The 16,984-nt window shown below is 53.5% G+C and overlaps 1 protein-coding gene across 1 annotated transcript in view; it reads left to right on the top strand.

The window, feature by feature from the left end:
• RAB11FIP3 (RAB11 family interacting protein 3) overlaps positions 1-16,984 on the top strand; it is an 86,184-nt gene that overhangs the window by 49,251 nt on the left and 19,949 nt on the right. Inside the window, exons 3-5 of the mRNA XM_040634465.1 lie at positions 6,011-6,102; positions 12,802-13,013; positions 16,132-16,281. Of these exons, the coding sequence (XP_040490399.1) occupies positions 6,011-6,102; positions 12,802-13,013; positions 16,132-16,281 (454 nt within the window). The remainder of the gene's footprint in view (positions 1-6,010; positions 6,103-12,801; positions 13,014-16,131; positions 16,282-16,984) is intronic.

Raw genomic sequence — 16,984 nt, 5'->3', positions numbered from 1 at the left:
TTTTGGAAGGTTAGGGGGAGGGAAAGTGGGGAAGGGTATGCTAAAATCCTCAGGTACTATGCCAGGATGTCAGTAGAAAATTCTAGAATCCAGGAACTCACGGGAACTACTTAGAAACACTCTTTAGAGGGACGAGGACGACAGACTAAGGGTGTGAGGACTGCTGTGGGCACTGGTTCACTCTCCAGCCACAGGAGGGATGGCGCGTGCCCCTGGGTTTGTCGTGACCACTCCTCATCACAGACGGGAAACCATTTCCCTGGGTGACCACAGAAACTCAGAACTCGTGAGCTGCTGGCCACAGGGCACGGGCCGTACCTGTTGGGCGGGAAGCTCGCCACATAGCCTTACTGACAGGACGACAGCATCTGTGTGTCTCCGGGCCCGAAACCACAGAGCTGGAGGGGCGAGACTGGGCTTCCTCGGGTTCAGGAGGTTGAGGAGTCCAGACTCCTCTGAAGGGTCACGGCTGGGAGCTGGTCCTGTGGGCATGGGCAGGAAAGGGCCCAGGGCAGTGGCCAGCCAGATGGCTGGTACCGTCCGTGTGGCTCTGAGGCCCTCTCTGAGCCAAAGTCCACAGTCCTGTTGCCAGGCTGGTGGCTGGTCTGTTCTGATAGGCAGAGTTAATGCACACTGAAGCAAGCAAGCTGTAGGAGTTCCTGGATGGTCATGACCTGGGATTCAGCAAGTGTTGCTGGAAAACCTGTGACCCACTGCTGTAAGGAAACCCTCTGGCCTCTGATGCTTGGCAAGGGAGAAGAGCCTTCTCTGCTGAGGCTGCTTCTTTCTCTGTGGAGAAGGAGGGGTTGCTGGCTGTGGCCCCACGTGGCTGTCTTGTAGGTTGTATGTGTCTTGAAGTTGAGTGACTTAAGGAACATATGGATGTGCTCTGTGTCTGGTGAGAGAAGTGGCCGTCTTAAGAATGGCCTGTCTCCTTGAGGCCTCTTCTCACCCTGACTCACTGAGAGAGTACCTTTGTCTGCACCCACCACCCGTCCTGCCTCCTCCTTGCCTTCATGCCTTTTGTCTGCCCCAGGGGTTGATAGAGGGGAGCCTGAGGCCAGGCCTTGGGATGGGTCCCAGGCTCTGCCTGAGAGGAGCTGGCCAGGAGCCGGCCAGCGCTCTCTGTCTCCATCCATAGCTTACTCCGGCCTGCTCTCCCCTGTTGACGCCTCTCCTGGCTCACCTGGCCAGCTCTACCTGGTTCCTCCCCATTCTCCGTGGCACCTGGTCCTCTGCATTCTGTTTGTCCAGGGCTGCATCTGTACTTCCTTCTGAATCTGGGAGCAGCCCCCGTTGCCCTGAGCCCACGAGTCAGGATACCTTGGGGAAAGTCCACACACCCCATGGAGCCCCACAGGGGTTGTTGGAGTCTATTGTCACATTCTTCTGGATAGTCATTCCACTTTGATTTAATGAAAAACAAAAACCTCCCAGCCGGTCTCAGAGTTAGCATGGATGCTTCAGGAGGTAGTAAGCCCAGTCCCCGGCAAGGGCGCTGCAGTTCCTTGAAGACACCTGAGCATCTGCACAGCCGGCCCCTCCCCCAGAAGACCAGCAGGAACTTCCAGAGAATGCACTGAATGCACCACTCCAGCACAGGAGGAAAATAGGACAGAATTCGTGGTTTTTCTCATGATTCTTTAATCTGGCCATTTTGATTTTCATTTCCTTTTCAACTAATTTCTTATTTTTCAACTCTTTTTTTAGTCTAAAATTTTTCATTTTTTACAGTTACATTTTATCTTTTCATTGGCTGAGCCTGAGGCAGTCTGCTGCTGGGCTGTGTGACGGGGACTCTGTCCAGTGTGTGGGCTGGGGGGGGCCGCCACAATGAGAGTTTGAAGCAGACTGGGTGAGGGTGCAGCTGAGACCCGTGAGGACTTGGGCACAGACACTGTGCAGCCAGACTGCTGTAGGCTCCTGGGGCACAGCGCATCCCTGCCCTCCGACAGCCCCCAGACAGTGAGGCAGGGCTGCTACAGGAGGGGACGGGAGCTCAGGAGGAGGGTGAGCAGGGTTGGGGCACCTGGTGTGGCACCCTGGCATGTTTGGGGGCTGTGGGGAGGCCAGTGTCCAGGTTGGGCATCTGGGGTCAGAAGGCAGAGGTGAGGGTATCGGGGGTATGGCCAGGCTGTGGGCAATGAGGGAAGACTTGGATGTCTCCACAGGGTGGGTGGGTGTGAGTGGCCCCTTGACTCAGTGCCAACTTACCAGGACCATGTCCTGGAGCACATATGAGGGGCTCGACCTCCAGGTGGCCATTGCCCATGTGGGCTCGGGGGAGGGCATGTTGTTGGGGACACCCCACCTGTGCATCGGATGTACCGCCAGGTGAGCTCAGGGATTCAGGCTTTGTTTTTCTTTTTTCTGTAGTTTGATTTCATCATTTAACTTTGGTTAGGAAAGGAGAGTGAAAATAAAACTGCAATAAAAGCGAGTCAAAGCTGATTTTGAAATTATTTTTGGGTAGCATTTGGAGGGTAGAGCACACGCTTTCCAGAGTCACCTTCCGCCGGAGCTGCCTTCAGGTGCTCCTCCTGCGTGCGGGCAGCCTGTTTTGGCTGGCGGGCCTGTTCTGCACCCAGGAGCAACACAGCGGGGGACTTGGTGCGTTGACCCAGTTGGCAGCAAAGCGCAGGGAGATTTTCACTGTCATACCACAGGCCTTATTTCAGGAATAGAATGAGTTGGGGGGGAGGACTGCTACAAATAGGCCATCGTGCTGGCCCACCCCCACGCTCTGGAAGAGTAAGATAAATGCACATTAAAAATGTCCAGTTAACTGAAAATTGTTTCAGTTCATATAGAGAAAACCAACAGGAGAATCGTATTTAGCTCCCATGAGGAATATGAAAGCACCAGCTGTGTTCACATCCCCCTGTCCACGATGTGGGACAAGACCCCCTCGACCGTTGTCCACCACTTGTGGCTGAGCACGTGCCTGCCACATCTAAAATGGTTGGCTGTGTTTTGAGACCGTGGAACTCTGTGTTTCAGGTTTTTGAAGGGTGAGGAAGACTGTTAACATCTGAGAGGGGAAAATAGGCCAAAGACAGTCAGTCAAGCTTTTTACAAAATAAACATGCCAACGAGCTGTACTGGGGTAATTGGCCCCCCTCCCCCCTTACCCCAGAAACCAAAAACTTGTGTCCACAGCAGCGCCGGCCCCCTCACCTGCACCGGAGACTCAGGCGTCCGCACAGGGACTCCGGCACGTGCTGGGTCCACCCGCGTGCGCTCAGGCTCCTCACCGGCTGCAGTCTGTCCCCCTCGGATGTTCAGCCACACTCCTGGGGAAATAGTACGAAACAACACAAGTACCTATGGTGCTTTTTTTTTTTTTTTTAATAAGACTTTATTTATTTGAGAGAGAGAGTACAAACAGGGGGAGGAGCAGAGAGAGAGAGGGAGAAGCAGACTCCCCACTCAGCAGGGAGCCGGATGTGGGACTGGAGCCGTCACTCTGAGATCATGACCTGAGCCGAAAGCATACACTTCACCAACTGAGCCCCCCAGGCACCCCAAGTACCTGTGGTTCTTAAAACAAAAGCCACGTAAGGTTTTTGGCATAAGAGCTGTGATCACTACTGCAAAGTAGTTCTGAGTTGGCACAGGCATCTCACAGTTGCCGAGGACACAGACATTTGAATCCACACAGTTGTTGAAGGAAAGCATTGTTATTTTGTGTAAGCTGAGAAAGTCCTTCAGAAATAGGACGGAATAGCCACGTGTCCTGCCGCTGCTTTGTAGTGAAGGTCCTTCCGGACCCGTTTTCCCTTCTGTAGTCCCCCGGCTCTCATGGTGACTTCAGAACCTGGCTGGGGGACGTGGGGACGGTTAGCAGCATTTTCCCTGTGTGGCCCAGCTGCCGAAGAAGACTGTCCTCTGCTGGTTCAGTCGGAGACGCATGTAGCTCTTGACTCAGTTTGAGCCCCACACTGGGCGTAGCGCTCACTTAAAAAAAAGTAAAATAAGGGACTGATCTTACGTTAGATCATGTGACATATATTGAATAAGTAACTGATGTATTTTAAATAAATAATTCCTATTACCTGTTTTCTGCTCACAACACTGACACCCAGTGTGTGAGTTTTCATTACCAAATGATTCTCCAGTTCTCTGGGGACACCGGCTGTCTGGAGTCCATGAAGACCCCACTTCAGGCGCCTAGCCCACCCACTTCTGTCTGACCTGACAGTGAATCCAGGGTCCCCAGGACTCCTCCTCAGGTTTGATAATTTGCTATCATGGCTCATAGAACCCAGGGAGACACTTTACTTACCGTTAGCAGTTTATTTAAAAGGGTACAAATGAACAGCCAGATGAAGATGTATACAGGGTGAGATCTGGAAGTGTCTAAAATGCAGGGGCTTTTGTCCCCGTGCAGTTTGGGGTGCACCACCTTCCTGGCATGTCGATACGTTCACTGACCTGGAGGCTCTCGGAACCCCTTCATTTTGGGTTTTTTTGGGGAGGATCCGTTTGTCATTGGTGTTGGGCTCGGTCTGCAGCCTTGTAGTCACACGTCGGGGCCTCTGGCCACCAGCCCCCAAGCTCCAGGAGTCACCCGGTTGGTGTGAACCCAGCTATGGCTGAAGGGGCTTGTTAGGAACCACAGCAGATGCTCCTCTCATCCCCAACGCTCAGGCAATTCCCAGGAGCTGGGACGAGGAGCACATAAACATCTCTTCTTATGTGGTGGTGTCACAGTGACACAACGCCAGGAAACACAGGTGTCTTCCATCGCTCACTTGCTCTCTGCAACGTGCTGCGCCGGAATAGCGCCCAGGAGACCGTGGCCGCAGCGCCTCTCCTGCCGGAGAAGGGCCTGCTGCTGTTGAGAACCGGTTGTGCTGGAGCAGTGACGTCTCTCTTGCTGACGTCAGACTTACAGTCTGCCCGTGGCGAAGGGATAGCTTTTCCTTTAAAATTTCGCTCATTATGAAATAAAACGTTTATTGCAGAAGATAAAGTTAAGTAAAGACAAAAAAAAAAACTGCCAGTGAACCCAGACCCAGGATGAGGTGCTGTTTTGGTCTGTTTCATCATACCTACACTTCCCCAAACACACCCAAAGTCTTAAAAAATTTAAGTCTGGTACCTAATACTTTTTTTTTTTTTTTTTAAGATTTTATTTATTTATTTGACAGAGACAGCCAGAGAGAGAGGGAACACAAGCAGGGGGAGTAGGAGAGGAAGAAGCAGGCTCCCAGCGGAGGAGCCTGATGCGGGGCTTGATCCCATAACGCCGGGATCATGCCCTGAGCCGAAGGCAGATGCTTAATGACTGAGCCACCCAGGTGCCCCTGGTACCTAATACTTTAAAGCCCATGAACATTGTTACAGGCTTGAGATCTTGCTTCTCTTTACGATGCTGTTGAGGGTTTAATTAATTAAATGATTTTATTTTTTTATTTTAGAGAGAGAGAGTGGTGGGGGTAGAGGGAGAAGAGAATCTCCAGCAGACTCCCTGATCAGCAAGGGAGACTGACGCGGGCCTTGATCCCAGGACCCTGAGGTCATGACCTGAGCTGAAACCAAGTGTTGGACACTTAACCGACTATGCCCCCCAAGTGCCCCAGTGCTGTCAGGGTTTTCAAAGAAACGAATATTTTTTTTTTTTAAGATTTTATTTATTTATGTGACAGAGAGACAGCCAGCGAGAGAAGGAGCACAGCAGGGGAGTGGGAGAGGAAGAAGCAGGCTCCCAGCGGAGGAGCCTGATGTGGGACTCGATCCCCGAACGCCGGGATCACGCCCTGAGCCGAAGGCAGACGCTTAACGACTGCGCTACCCAGGCGCCCCAAGAAACGAATATTTTATCATTCGTCCTCCCCACCACCTATGGAGGGGAGACTGCTTTCCTGTCCGAACCATCCTGCTTTCTCCCCAGGGCTTCTCGTGGGCCGTCTGGAGCCCCTGCTCACATTTACCACTGTGGACCTTCTCCCTTGGCCTCTGGGGATGCTCTGGGTTCCCTGCTAAGTACGGGTCTTCTCTCCTGCAGAGTCCGATGGCCAGCTGTGCGGGGTCGCACCTGCTCAGGACGAGGAGCCACCCGCCTGCCCCGATGAGTTCGACGACTTTGCTACCTTTGAGGCAAGTGGTTCTCACTGAGGGACTGAGAGGGAATTTGATGTGCCATGTCTTCTTTTATGCCTTCTGAGTCCTACCCCACTTAGCGGTGCCCGGGCTGTTTCTGCAGGAAATGCTGTGGAGGGCAAGGCAGGGCTCACCCGGCAGCCCCGAGCACTCTGCTGGGAGCTCTGGGGGGCTCATGGTTGTGGCAAGAGGTCAGCAGCTGTCTGCTCTGCTGCTGCTCACCCGAGGCCATTGGCATGGGTCCCTTTGGGGCTTGTTGTCAGCAGAGGGACGGGTTGGGGTGTTAGGGCTCTCCAGGCTGCCAAGCAAAGCCACAGCAGGGGATGTGTTGTAAAGTTCTCGTTTTCCCAAATTTCAGATCATTTTTTGGGTTTAGGGACTTCTAACACCTCATGCTCCTTTGCTACCTGCCCCCACGGTTGCTATGGTTACATGGTGTCACCTATAATTGTGGGTCTTTTGTTCTCTGCATGGCAGGGAGGAGGTCTGTGAGCACAGCCACAGAAGACAGACCACACAATTGTATCCCACCAGTGGACGGGTCGGCAGATGCCGGGATAGCCCATGTGGCTGGATGTGGAATTTTTTCTTACTAAAAATATACATTAGAAACTCCGGAGCAGCTGAAGAGCTGTTGCCCAGTAAGGGGTGCAGAGAACAGTGCTGGGCTGTGATGAGGTGGCTGTGAGCCTCAGCGTCTTGGTAAAATGAGGTGGTTGCACGAGGCAGCTTCTCAAAGTCCACAGAGTTCACTACTTTCCTCTGGGGTCTTGTGTCCCGGCTCTGAGGGGCTGCTCCAGGCGTTGGTCAGCCCTCAGATAACAGGGGTTCACTTTCTGACTGTCACTTCTGATGGCACAGACCTTTGGGCCACTGGGGAGCAGTCAGCACTCACAGCTTTGTTCCGAAGTACCGGCCAGGTCTGAGCCCCCCAAGGGCGGGGGGGTGGGGCTTGCATCCTGTTCAGCAAGGTTGGTGTGTTCATTCTGTGTGTATGTGACCTGGGGGTGCCAGGTCCTGTCCGGGCATTGGAGGCCAGGTGCCGACTGGGGCACGTGCTGGCTGCACGACCCGTGTGGCTGGGTGGAGGCTGTAGGCGTGCAGGACTCTGATGTGTCACCTGTCAGAGGAACTGCCAGACCCTGTGACAAGCAGAGGCTGCTGACCTGACCGGAGTAGGGCCAGCTCGCTTACAGCAGGGTGGGGAAGGCTCTGTGCACTTTGACACACCGGGGGCCTTCCAGGAATGCAGCTTCGGTCGGGGGTCCTTCTCTTCTTGTTTGGAGCATCAAACAAGAGGGGGGTCACGACACTTTTGCAGATGCTTCTGCAGTGAGCATCAGACCTTTGTCTCACCTGCCAGCAGAGCCGGAGCTGAGCATCTGTCAGCGTCTTCCACTCATCCCTTGCTCCGGTTTCTGCTGGGGCATTCTATCCATTTCTCACGCTTTAGGTGGAGGTGGGTATAGTGGGTTGAATGGTAGTCTCCCAAAAGATAGGATCACTTGGAACCTGTGAACGTGACCTTATTTGGAGAAAGGGTCCTTGCAGATGTGATTAAGTTGTGGGTTTTGAGATGAGATCATGCTGGGTAGTAGGCTGGGCCCTGAGTCCAATGACAGGTGTCCTTAGAAGAGAGGAGGAGACGCACAGGAGCCCCTTGATGGAGCCACGGAGGCTGGAGGGACGGAGCCACGTGCCCAGGGCTGCCCGGGGCCACCAGGAGCCTCCCCTGGAGCCTTAGGAAGAGTTCGACCTTGCTGACACCCAGAACCAAGAGGATGCATTTCTGGTGTTTCAGCCGCGCAGTTTGTGGTACTTGGTAATGGCAGCCCAGGACACTAACACAGGGGGGTTGTTACCCAGGGTGGCGAAAGGCATCAACACATTTTGTACCTAAAGAGCTCATTTGACCCAAAAGTGTGGGAGCCTCTGGTGCTGGGGCTGCCTCCTGAACCCTGGGCGGAGTGGGCAGGGGTCCTGTCCAACTCTGGCCCCTTCCTATCCTCTGTGCCGGCGGACCCGTGAGGCCACAGGAGTGTTGTAGTCCCCCCGCCTCTGTGGTGCCCTCAGGGGTGCCAGCTCCCATTTTGTGCATGTCACCTTCATAAGGCATGGTGGAGACCCCATGTTTCAAAGAATACAAAAGGGATGCTTCTGGGTTTTTTTGTTTGTTTTTTCCAGAAAGGAGGAAACATTTCTTTTTTAAGTTGTTGTTACTTTTGAAAAATAATTAGTACTTTATATTTGAGCAGTTTTAGCTTTTCAGAAAATGGAGCAGATAGTACAGAGAGTCCCCATCCCCACGCCCCCCCCCCCCGCCCCCCGCTCCCCTGACTCAGTCACAGTTTCTCCATCATGAACATCTGGCAGGAATTAGTGTGGTACAGTTGTTATCCTGGATGATCCAGTATTGATGTATTGTTGATAACAAAATCCCAGAGTTTACATTAGGGCTTCCTCTTGGTGTTAATGCATTCTGTGGGGGTTTTTTATTAGAATTTTTTTTTAAGATTTTATTTATTTATTTGAGAGAGAGAGAGACCACAAGCAGGGTGGGATTGGGTGGAGGGGCAGAGGCATAGGGAGAAGCAGATTCCGCACCGGGCAGGGAGTCTGACATGGGGCTTGATCCCAGGACCCCGAGATCATGACCTGAGCCGAAGGCAGACGCTTCAGTGACTGAGCCACCCAGGCGCCCCGTGCGTCCTGCGGGTTTTAACAAATGTACAAAGTCATATGTTCACCATGTACTGTGATGCAGAGGGTTTCACTGCCTTCAACACTCTCTGCTCCCTGGATTCACCCCTCTTTCCCCGCTAGCACCTGGCAGCAGCCGATCTGCTCTCTCCATGGTTTTGCCTTTTCCAGAATGTCATGGAGTTGGAATCCAGTGTGTGGCTTCTGCTGATGGCTTCTGTTGCTTAATAATGTGCATTTAAAATTCTTCCATGCCCTTTCCTGCTTTTTATGATCTTTAGATGTAACTCTCAAGGGATTGGAACCAGGTACTGTGAAACTTACGCAAAGGTGTTCTTTTAAAAAATCTTGTACCTCCTGTAATCTTAAAGTTCAATAAAAATATGGGTGGAGAATATGTGCATTACACCCAAATACCCCATTTGGAGGCCCTCTGATCTTCAGAGATAAAGAAGCCTTATGCTGACTTCCTGGCTGAACACACAGCAGTGTGGGTCAGGGGCGCCTTTGCAGTTCACCGCTGGGCTGCTCCTGGGTCGTCCTCTGCTTCCTGTTGGCTCCATGCTTGAAGCACCTCCTAGAAGAGCTACTGATGTGGCCTCTCTGAGAAGAGGGGGACAGGGTGAGGACTCCAGTAAGATTTGTCACATTCACCGGAATGCAGAGGGGAGGGTGGGGTGCCCAAGGCCCCTGCTGCCTGCAGGGGTGAGCTCATCTCTCAGGGTTCCTGGAAGGACGTGGGAGGGTCACAGAGAACAGACACAAAGAGAAATGATAAGAATTGTCCCTGCTGTGCTTCCTCTGTGCCTCCCTCCTTCTCCCAACAAGGCATCTAGAGGAAAGAGCTGCCTTAATAAAATGAATGTGGACTGTGTCTTCTTGCAAACTGTTACAACAGAGGTTTGAAAGTCAAGAACAGAAGCCACTGTTCTGCAGTCTGTTAAAAACCCAATGAGGACACTTCCTGAACTTTGCCCCCCTTCCCATAGCAGGAGGATTAATGGAGCATGTCTGGGAGCAGGTTAAACTTTTTCCAAGGCTGTGATGTACCTTCAGGTGAGCACGCAGGTTTTGCTGAAACCTCAACAAACTGACAAATAGGAAGGCCGCGGGGTTAGTCACAAGAAGCTGGCGACCGGTCTGGACAGGCATCCCCAGTGCTTGCGATACCATGGGGAGGGCATCTCCAAGAGCACGCCCTTCCCAGAGCCGGTGTGTGGAGCCGGGCGAGGCCTGTTGACGCCGCCCAGACTAGCGCCTGAGGGTGAGAGGAGCAGTATGTGTCCCTCCGAGGGACCATGACCTGGGCAGTGAGGATACCGGGCAGCGTCGGCCACACTTGAGCTCCTTGCCGATGGCTCTGAACCCGGCGTCCGTCTCCATCAGCAGATCCTTTGTTAACCAGTGAAGGTAACAGTAACGTGGCAGAATTTTCCAAATGTACTTTGATTTTCCAGTGAGTTCTTAACATCTGCAGTTTGTAAATACTTTAAAATCTGTAACATAGGTTTGTGGGCTTCTGGGCAGAGTTGAGTCCCGTGTGGTGGCAGACGCGAGCTGACGGGTCGGGTGCATGAGCTGGTTCTGTGTCTTGTGTCCAGTACGGGGGAGGTGCCCTGAGGTGACCTTTGCCTCTGGTGGGAAGGCAGATGTGTAGCCAGCTGCTCTGGGAAGCTGCCGGGCTTGCTGACAGATCCTGAGGGTGAGCGGCTCCTGACCCCCTGGGGCTGCCCTGCGTGCCGTGCCCTGGGGCTGTGACTGCTCAATAACCACACCAGGTGTCTGAGGGCTCGGAGTAGTGGTGTGGGGACCGGACCTCCAGGACACTGTTTCCTTATAACTGGGGGCAAGTACAGTGTCAGTGCACACGTGAAGCCTTCAGTGACGCGGGAAGCAGTGCTCATCTGTTTGACTCTCCTGCGGTGTGGAAGCAGTGGATTTGCCTCAGGAATGCGGAGCTGAAGGTGGGGGAGCTTTCGTCCCGCTCACCTGTTTAAGAGGTGGGCGAGTTGCCTAGAATGGCGTGTGTGTGCCTGACCTGCGGCAGTCGGTTTTGTGCCTCATGGTTTCTGTGTCAGTGGAGAGTGACGTCCACCCTGAACCGTCCTGTCCAAGGTCCAAGGAAGCTTTGGGCTGCACGATCTGTGTGAGCTCCTTGCAGGTGAACTAACCAGGCCCGATGCCTGCACCTCCTTCACTTCCCGGGAGGAAGTGCTCCGCTCCGTGCAGAGTTGGCTTGCCCGTGCGCACGCTGAGCTGCCTGTCGAGGGCCTGGGGTCCCTGCTGGCCAGGGGGAGCATTGTGCCATTTCAGAGGTGTTGGTTGGTTGGCTTTTCAAAAGTTGACCTCAAGAGTTAAGTTCTGTTCCCTACAGGAAATCATCTCAGGTCCCCAGTCATGGTCTTCGGGGCCCTTGATGGGCCTGCTAGGTGAGGATTGGGGTCTGTGGGAATCGCCTGCTTCCTGAGTCTGGGGACTGAGTGGTTGAGGAAGGTGCACGGACTGTCATGAAGACAAGGAGCAGTGGGGTGGGGGTCTTCCTCCTGTCCTTGGGTGATTCTCAGGCAGCACCCCTGCGTGAGTGTGCAGTGCCGTCTGGGCAGCGAACCGGCAGCACCCTGCAGCAGACGTCGGGAACTGGCTGTGGATTTTGTGCCTGCCAACTCAGACCGCCCGTCTCTGCCCGCGCTGCCCACAGGCCGAGCATAGAGCCAGCCCTGAGCCCAGCAGGAAGTGATGCCTGCTCAGTGATGGGGAGTCTCTGAAAGTGATTTCCTGGTTTCAGATTTTGAAGTGAGGGTTTTTTAGGGGTTCCTCAGTTGGAAGATGGGGTTTTTCCCTTGAGAGCATAGGTAATGCACTACCTGTCCTGTCATTCCATTTTATTCTGGCTGCACACACAGCTGGGACTTGTGAACCCCACAGTCCTCCAGGTTTCTTTCCGTACCTGCCTGTGTGGTCTCTTAATCCCCGTCCCGTTTTGCAGATGAGGGGACAGGCTTGGAGTGGTTGGGACCCCAGCGTGGGGTTACTGGGCTGGTGGATGGTGGATGGAGGACGGACCCTGGCCTGTCATTGGCACACTAGGATCCTGCCAGCTCAGCCTGGGCCCTTCCTTCATGCCTCTTCGATGGGGCGAGGAGCCGAGGGGGTGCAGCCATGAGAGGTCCTCAGAGTTAGTTACCACGGCCCAGCTGAGCACGCTGTTCTCTGGTCACATCAGAAGGACAAGGCAGAGTGCACCTTTTCCAGCTACTTTTCTGGAATCTTATTTGTTCTCAAGTTGTTAACCTCAGATTCTTTTGAGCATGGAATGTTGGTGCTTTCCCTAACCAGTGCAATTGCGTTGCAGTTAAAGCCGAGATGATAAATTGAAAATGGCCTGTTAAATGATTCTTCGGATTTAAGTCATTTGCAGTGTGCTGCTGCATGCTGGGCCCTGTGCTGGGCGCTGGGTCCAGAAGAGTGAAAACAGAGATACAGGTTTTGTGGAAGGTAGGCCTTTAACCAGAGAACGTAATGGATTGGTTAATAATCGATGGGTCGGTATTTTGAGGTTAGACCACGTAAATGAATTTAAAGCAGTAGCCTGAACATACACAACAGATATCGATGGTGACTTTTTAATTAGTATGCTCTTACAATGTTCTTTGGATAGAAGTAATTCAGTGCCGATAGCCACAACATGGGTGGTCCCACTGGGGTTCATCCTGTGGTGTTGGGATGCCTTCTGTCTGTTTTAGGTACACCTACATAACTTTCAGAATTGCTCTAGTAGTTTTTCTGCTTTGGAACACGTCTGTGTTTCAGTGTTTAAAAATACTGGATTGTTTGTTAAGCTAATGTTTCTGCTTAGAGGTGTGGTTGGGACTCTGCCTGAGGCTCTCTACACACGGTCTCTTCGACGCCTGCAGTCGGGCACTGTGTGGGCCATCGGGGTTTACTGACACGTGGTCATTTTAGGATATGGCACTGACTCCCGGCCCTCTCTCCTAGGCCAATGAGGTGACAGACAGCGCATACATGGGGTCTGAGAGCACCTACAGTGAGTGTGAGACCTTCACCGACGAGGACACAGGCACCCTGGTGCACCCTGAGCTGCAGACGGAAGGGGATGCAGACAGCGCGGGTGGCTCAGCTGTGCCCTCTGAGTGCCTGGATGCCATGGAGGATCCCGGCCACGGCGCTCTGCTGCTGCTCCCGGGCAGGTCCGTACCCTGGGTATTGCTCCTAAGACACTGAGTGGATGTGTCTGTGGGCACTTTGGGTTTGTGGATGGGTTGGTGTCAGAGAGTGGTGTGAGATCCTTGCAGGACCTGGGGAGAATGTGGACCCTCCGGGGTGGCCTGAAGTCCTGCTGTGGGCCCACCCCCCGCTGCCCTGAGCCGTGGGTCAGCCATAGCTGACCGCCTTGTGAGGAAGTGCTCCTCCTGCTGGCAGCAGATGAACCCGGTTGTGCATGCTGCAAACTTCCTTGGTTGTAGAGAAACTTGATCCTGGGTTTCTCACTGAAGTTCTTAGAAACCAGGGCAGGACACCATATTCAGGGCACATCTCCCAGTAGGATCTTAGAACCTGCTTGTCTTTCCTGCATCCCTACCCAGATCTTCTGCTCCTACCCCCCTGCCCCTGCTCCAGGTGTCCCCATGTGTTTGAAGACCAGCGAAGGGAGAGGGCAGGGTCTGAGAGGTGCTGGGTGGCCTGTGCGGACCCGGAATGAGAGCTTGCAGTTTGCCCTGTGCTGTGCTGAAGCCATCATGCTTCACAGCCTTGGAAGTGGTTTGGTTTTATTTCGTGTTGCTCGTTTTATTTGATGTCGTTTCTCGTTTGGCCCTCCCGGGGATTTTGTTTCTTCCTCGTTAACTGCAGTATCCCGTAGTGGCATGTGCGTGCGGATAGGCCCCTCACGACAGCACCACTGGCCCGGCTTGTGCCGCAGTCAGAGCGGCCACGCAGAATTGTAGCCTTTGTACACCTGGCTGCTTTCACTTAACGTTGTGGCTGTTGAGGTCCATCCGGATGGTTGTGTGTAGTCGTCCATCCTTTGTTTTCATTATTATCATTCTGTTGGATGAGTGTGCTGTAGCTTTTTAATTCCTTGCTGGTGGCCATCTGGGTCGAAGCTGCTGCAAACCCTGCGTGTCTCGTGGCCTGTGTGTCCCTAGGAGCGGGGCGGTGCTGCATCTGCAGCATGCTTGTTGGGCTGTGGGACAGGTGCGGACCGGGCTCTCGTAGGTGCTTGCCCTCCCGCCGCCTGTGGGCTTCTGGAGGCAGCCGGTCCCTTCTCTGGGGGGGCGTGGAGAGCAGTGTTGGTGGGGGGAGCTCCTCCTTGCATTTCCTACGTGAGCGCCTTTTCTTGGGTTTATTGCCCATTTGGAGATCTTTTTTGTGAGGTACCTGTTCAAGTCTTTTACCCATTTGTTTATTGCAGGGTCTATAGACCTTTTCTGCAAAAGGCCAGATAATAAATATATGCTTTTAAAGATTTTATTTATTTATTGGACAGAGAGAGACACACACAGCGAGAGAGGGAACACAAGCAGGGGGAGTGGGAGAGGGAGAAGCAGGCTTCCCACCAAGCAGGGAGCCCGATGCAGGACTCGATCCCAGGACCCTGGGATCATGACCTGAGCCGAAGGCAGACGCTTAACGACTGAGCCACCCAGACGCCCCTGATAATAAGTATTTTTTGGCTTGCAGGCCATATGGTCTCTGTGGCTACTATTCAGCTTTGCTGGTGAAGTGCAGCGTGGTTCCGGTTCATGGGTGTGATTAGGCCTCTCCTGATCTGTTTGCCTGTCTTGTTCATACTGATTTGTAGGAGTTTGGGTTTTTTTTAAAGATTTTATTTGTTTATTTGAGAGAGTGAGTGAGAGAGAGCACTAGCAGGGGGTGGGGGGAGGAGCAGAGAGAAGGAGAAGCTGACTCCCCACTGAGCAGGGAGCCTGATACTGTGCTTGATCCCAGTGTGGGGCTCGATCTGGGGCCTGAGCCGAATCACGACGCTTAACCAGCTGAGCCACTCAGGCGCTCCCTCTGTATTGTACAAAGTATTGCTTACTTCACATGACTATGATGTTTACTTGTTTTCTTTTAAGAGCTTTATTTTTTATCTCTATATTCAGATCTGTTATCTCTCTATAACTGATTTTTCGTGTGAGGTGTGAGGTTGGGGTCATTTCTCGAATGAGGATCCAGTCGACTCAGCCTCAGTGTTGAATAGGTTCCTCCTTCCTTCAGTGTCTGGTGTCTCCTTGGTCCTGTGCGGTGGCTGAGTGTGTGTGGGGCTGGGGCTGGACTGTGCAGGCTGCTCCGTCTGTCCATTCTTGGTCTGAGTGTTGAGCAGCCATGTCGATCTGGGGTGCATGCACAGAGACCCAGTCCCGTCCCTGACTCTGCCTGCAGGGCAATCACTTGGCTCTCTAAGGCTCCCTTTCGTCTTCTGAGAGCGGCAGCTCTCAGATTCTTGTGTGGGTAGTGGTGATGAGCTTAATCCAGCCCTGGTGGAGGAGCTGATGACATCACAGCTGTTTTCTGTTGCCCCTGGTGACACCCTGGGCCTCCCGGCACTGGCTCAGCTTCTGCCAGCTCCAGGCATGCCCGAGCATCTCGCCTGGCCCCGTGACCCTGCACTGTGCAAGGTGGGCGTGGAGGAGTGACCTCCCGCTCAGAAGGAGGACAGGTGCTAGCAAGCCCTTTACTTTCCCTGGTTGGAGTCTGCTATTCCGAATTTTACGTCACAGCAGAAGTCTGCACCCACACTGGCCAGCGGCTGTGTGATGAGGCGTGGGGTGCATCTGCAGGAGACGTGGGCCTGTGTCCGCAGCTGAACGCTTGACATGTGGGGCTGCTGAGCAAATTGGGATGTGCTCGGTGTACAACGAACTCCAGATTTCAAAGACTTGTTACAAAATAAAGAATATAGGGGCGCCTGGGTGGCTCAGTCGGTTAAATGTCTGATCCCAGGATCCTGGGATCAAGTCCTACATGGAGCTCCCTGCTCAGCAGGGAGTCTGTTTCTCCCTCTGCCCCTCCCCCATGCTCACGCTCACGCTCTCTCTCTCTCTCTCTCTCTGTGTCAAATAAATAAAATCTTTTTTAAAAAAGGAATATAAAATCTTGCTTCTGAAATGACGTTTTGGATATGTTGGAAAAGTTAAAATACATTATTAAAATCAGTTTCACCTGTTCACTTCTTTCTAACGTGGCTGCTAGGACATGGGAGCTCACACGTGTGGCGAGTGGCACTTCTACTGGAAGGTGCCGTAATCCCCTCAGTTCTGGGGCCGCACGTCGCAGTGTGCCGCTTCTGTTCTGCTCTTGCAGATCCCACCTGCACAGCCAGTCCGCCGTCGCGGTGATAGGCAGCGAGGAGCACTTCGAGGACTATGGGGAAGGCAGTGAGGCAGAGCTGTCCCTGGAGACCCTCTGCAACGGGGAGCATGGCCGCAGAGACCCCGCTTTCCTCACCCCCAGGTAACGCAGCCCTGCTCTGCTGGGGCTTGTGTGTATGTGCATGTATGTACACGCGTGTGTGAGTGTGTGTGCACGTGCTACCGTGTTTACTCTCAGTCCTCGGACCCTGTTCCTCTTGTAGCTGCAAGTTTGTACCCTTCGATCAGCCTCTGTGGGAGGCTTCCACGTCACAAATGATTCTTTGGAGTCATTTCCTTGTAATTGTCAGGCGTCCCCAAATTGTCTGGGAGGTTGTGGCTGACTAAGCTGAAACGCTAGGTCTAAAGGGTGAGACGTTCACTCGTGGAGCTGGATCCTCCCCAGCTTGCCTTCCTCTTAGGGCTTCCCTCGTCTCCAGATGAGGGGCCTGTGGACCTGGCAGCCTGTCCCTGGAGACCGGCCCATCTGAGCACGTGCCCGCCTCTGCAGGTGAGGCTCCTGCCTGGCTCAGCAAGAGGTCCACGGCATCCAGCTCGCCCCTTGGCGGCCAGTTCTTGAGACCCTCTCTCTCTGCTGACAGCAGAAGCCGAGTATCTCTGAACCCACATCTGCGAGACCCTTCCTTTGCCCAGACTGTTGCCGTGGCCCAGAGGACCCACCGGCCTGGCAGAGGGCCTTTGTGGCAAGTCTCTGGGAGTTGGCACGAGTGAAGCGTGTGAATGCTTTTAGCAGCTTTCCTCTCCACGCGCGTGTGTGGTGTTGACGCAGAGGCCGAGGACTGGGC

This window comes from Ursus maritimus, unplaced genomic scaffold (genome assembly GCF_017311325.1).
Source record: "Ursus maritimus isolate PB19 unplaced genomic scaffold, ASM1731132v1 scaffold_2, whole genome shotgun sequence".
Taxonomy (NCBI): Eukaryota; Metazoa; Chordata; class Mammalia; order Carnivora; family Ursidae; genus Ursus; species Ursus maritimus.
Note: the sequence above shows the minus strand (reverse complement) of the source record. Positions and strands in the feature narration are given on the sequence as shown.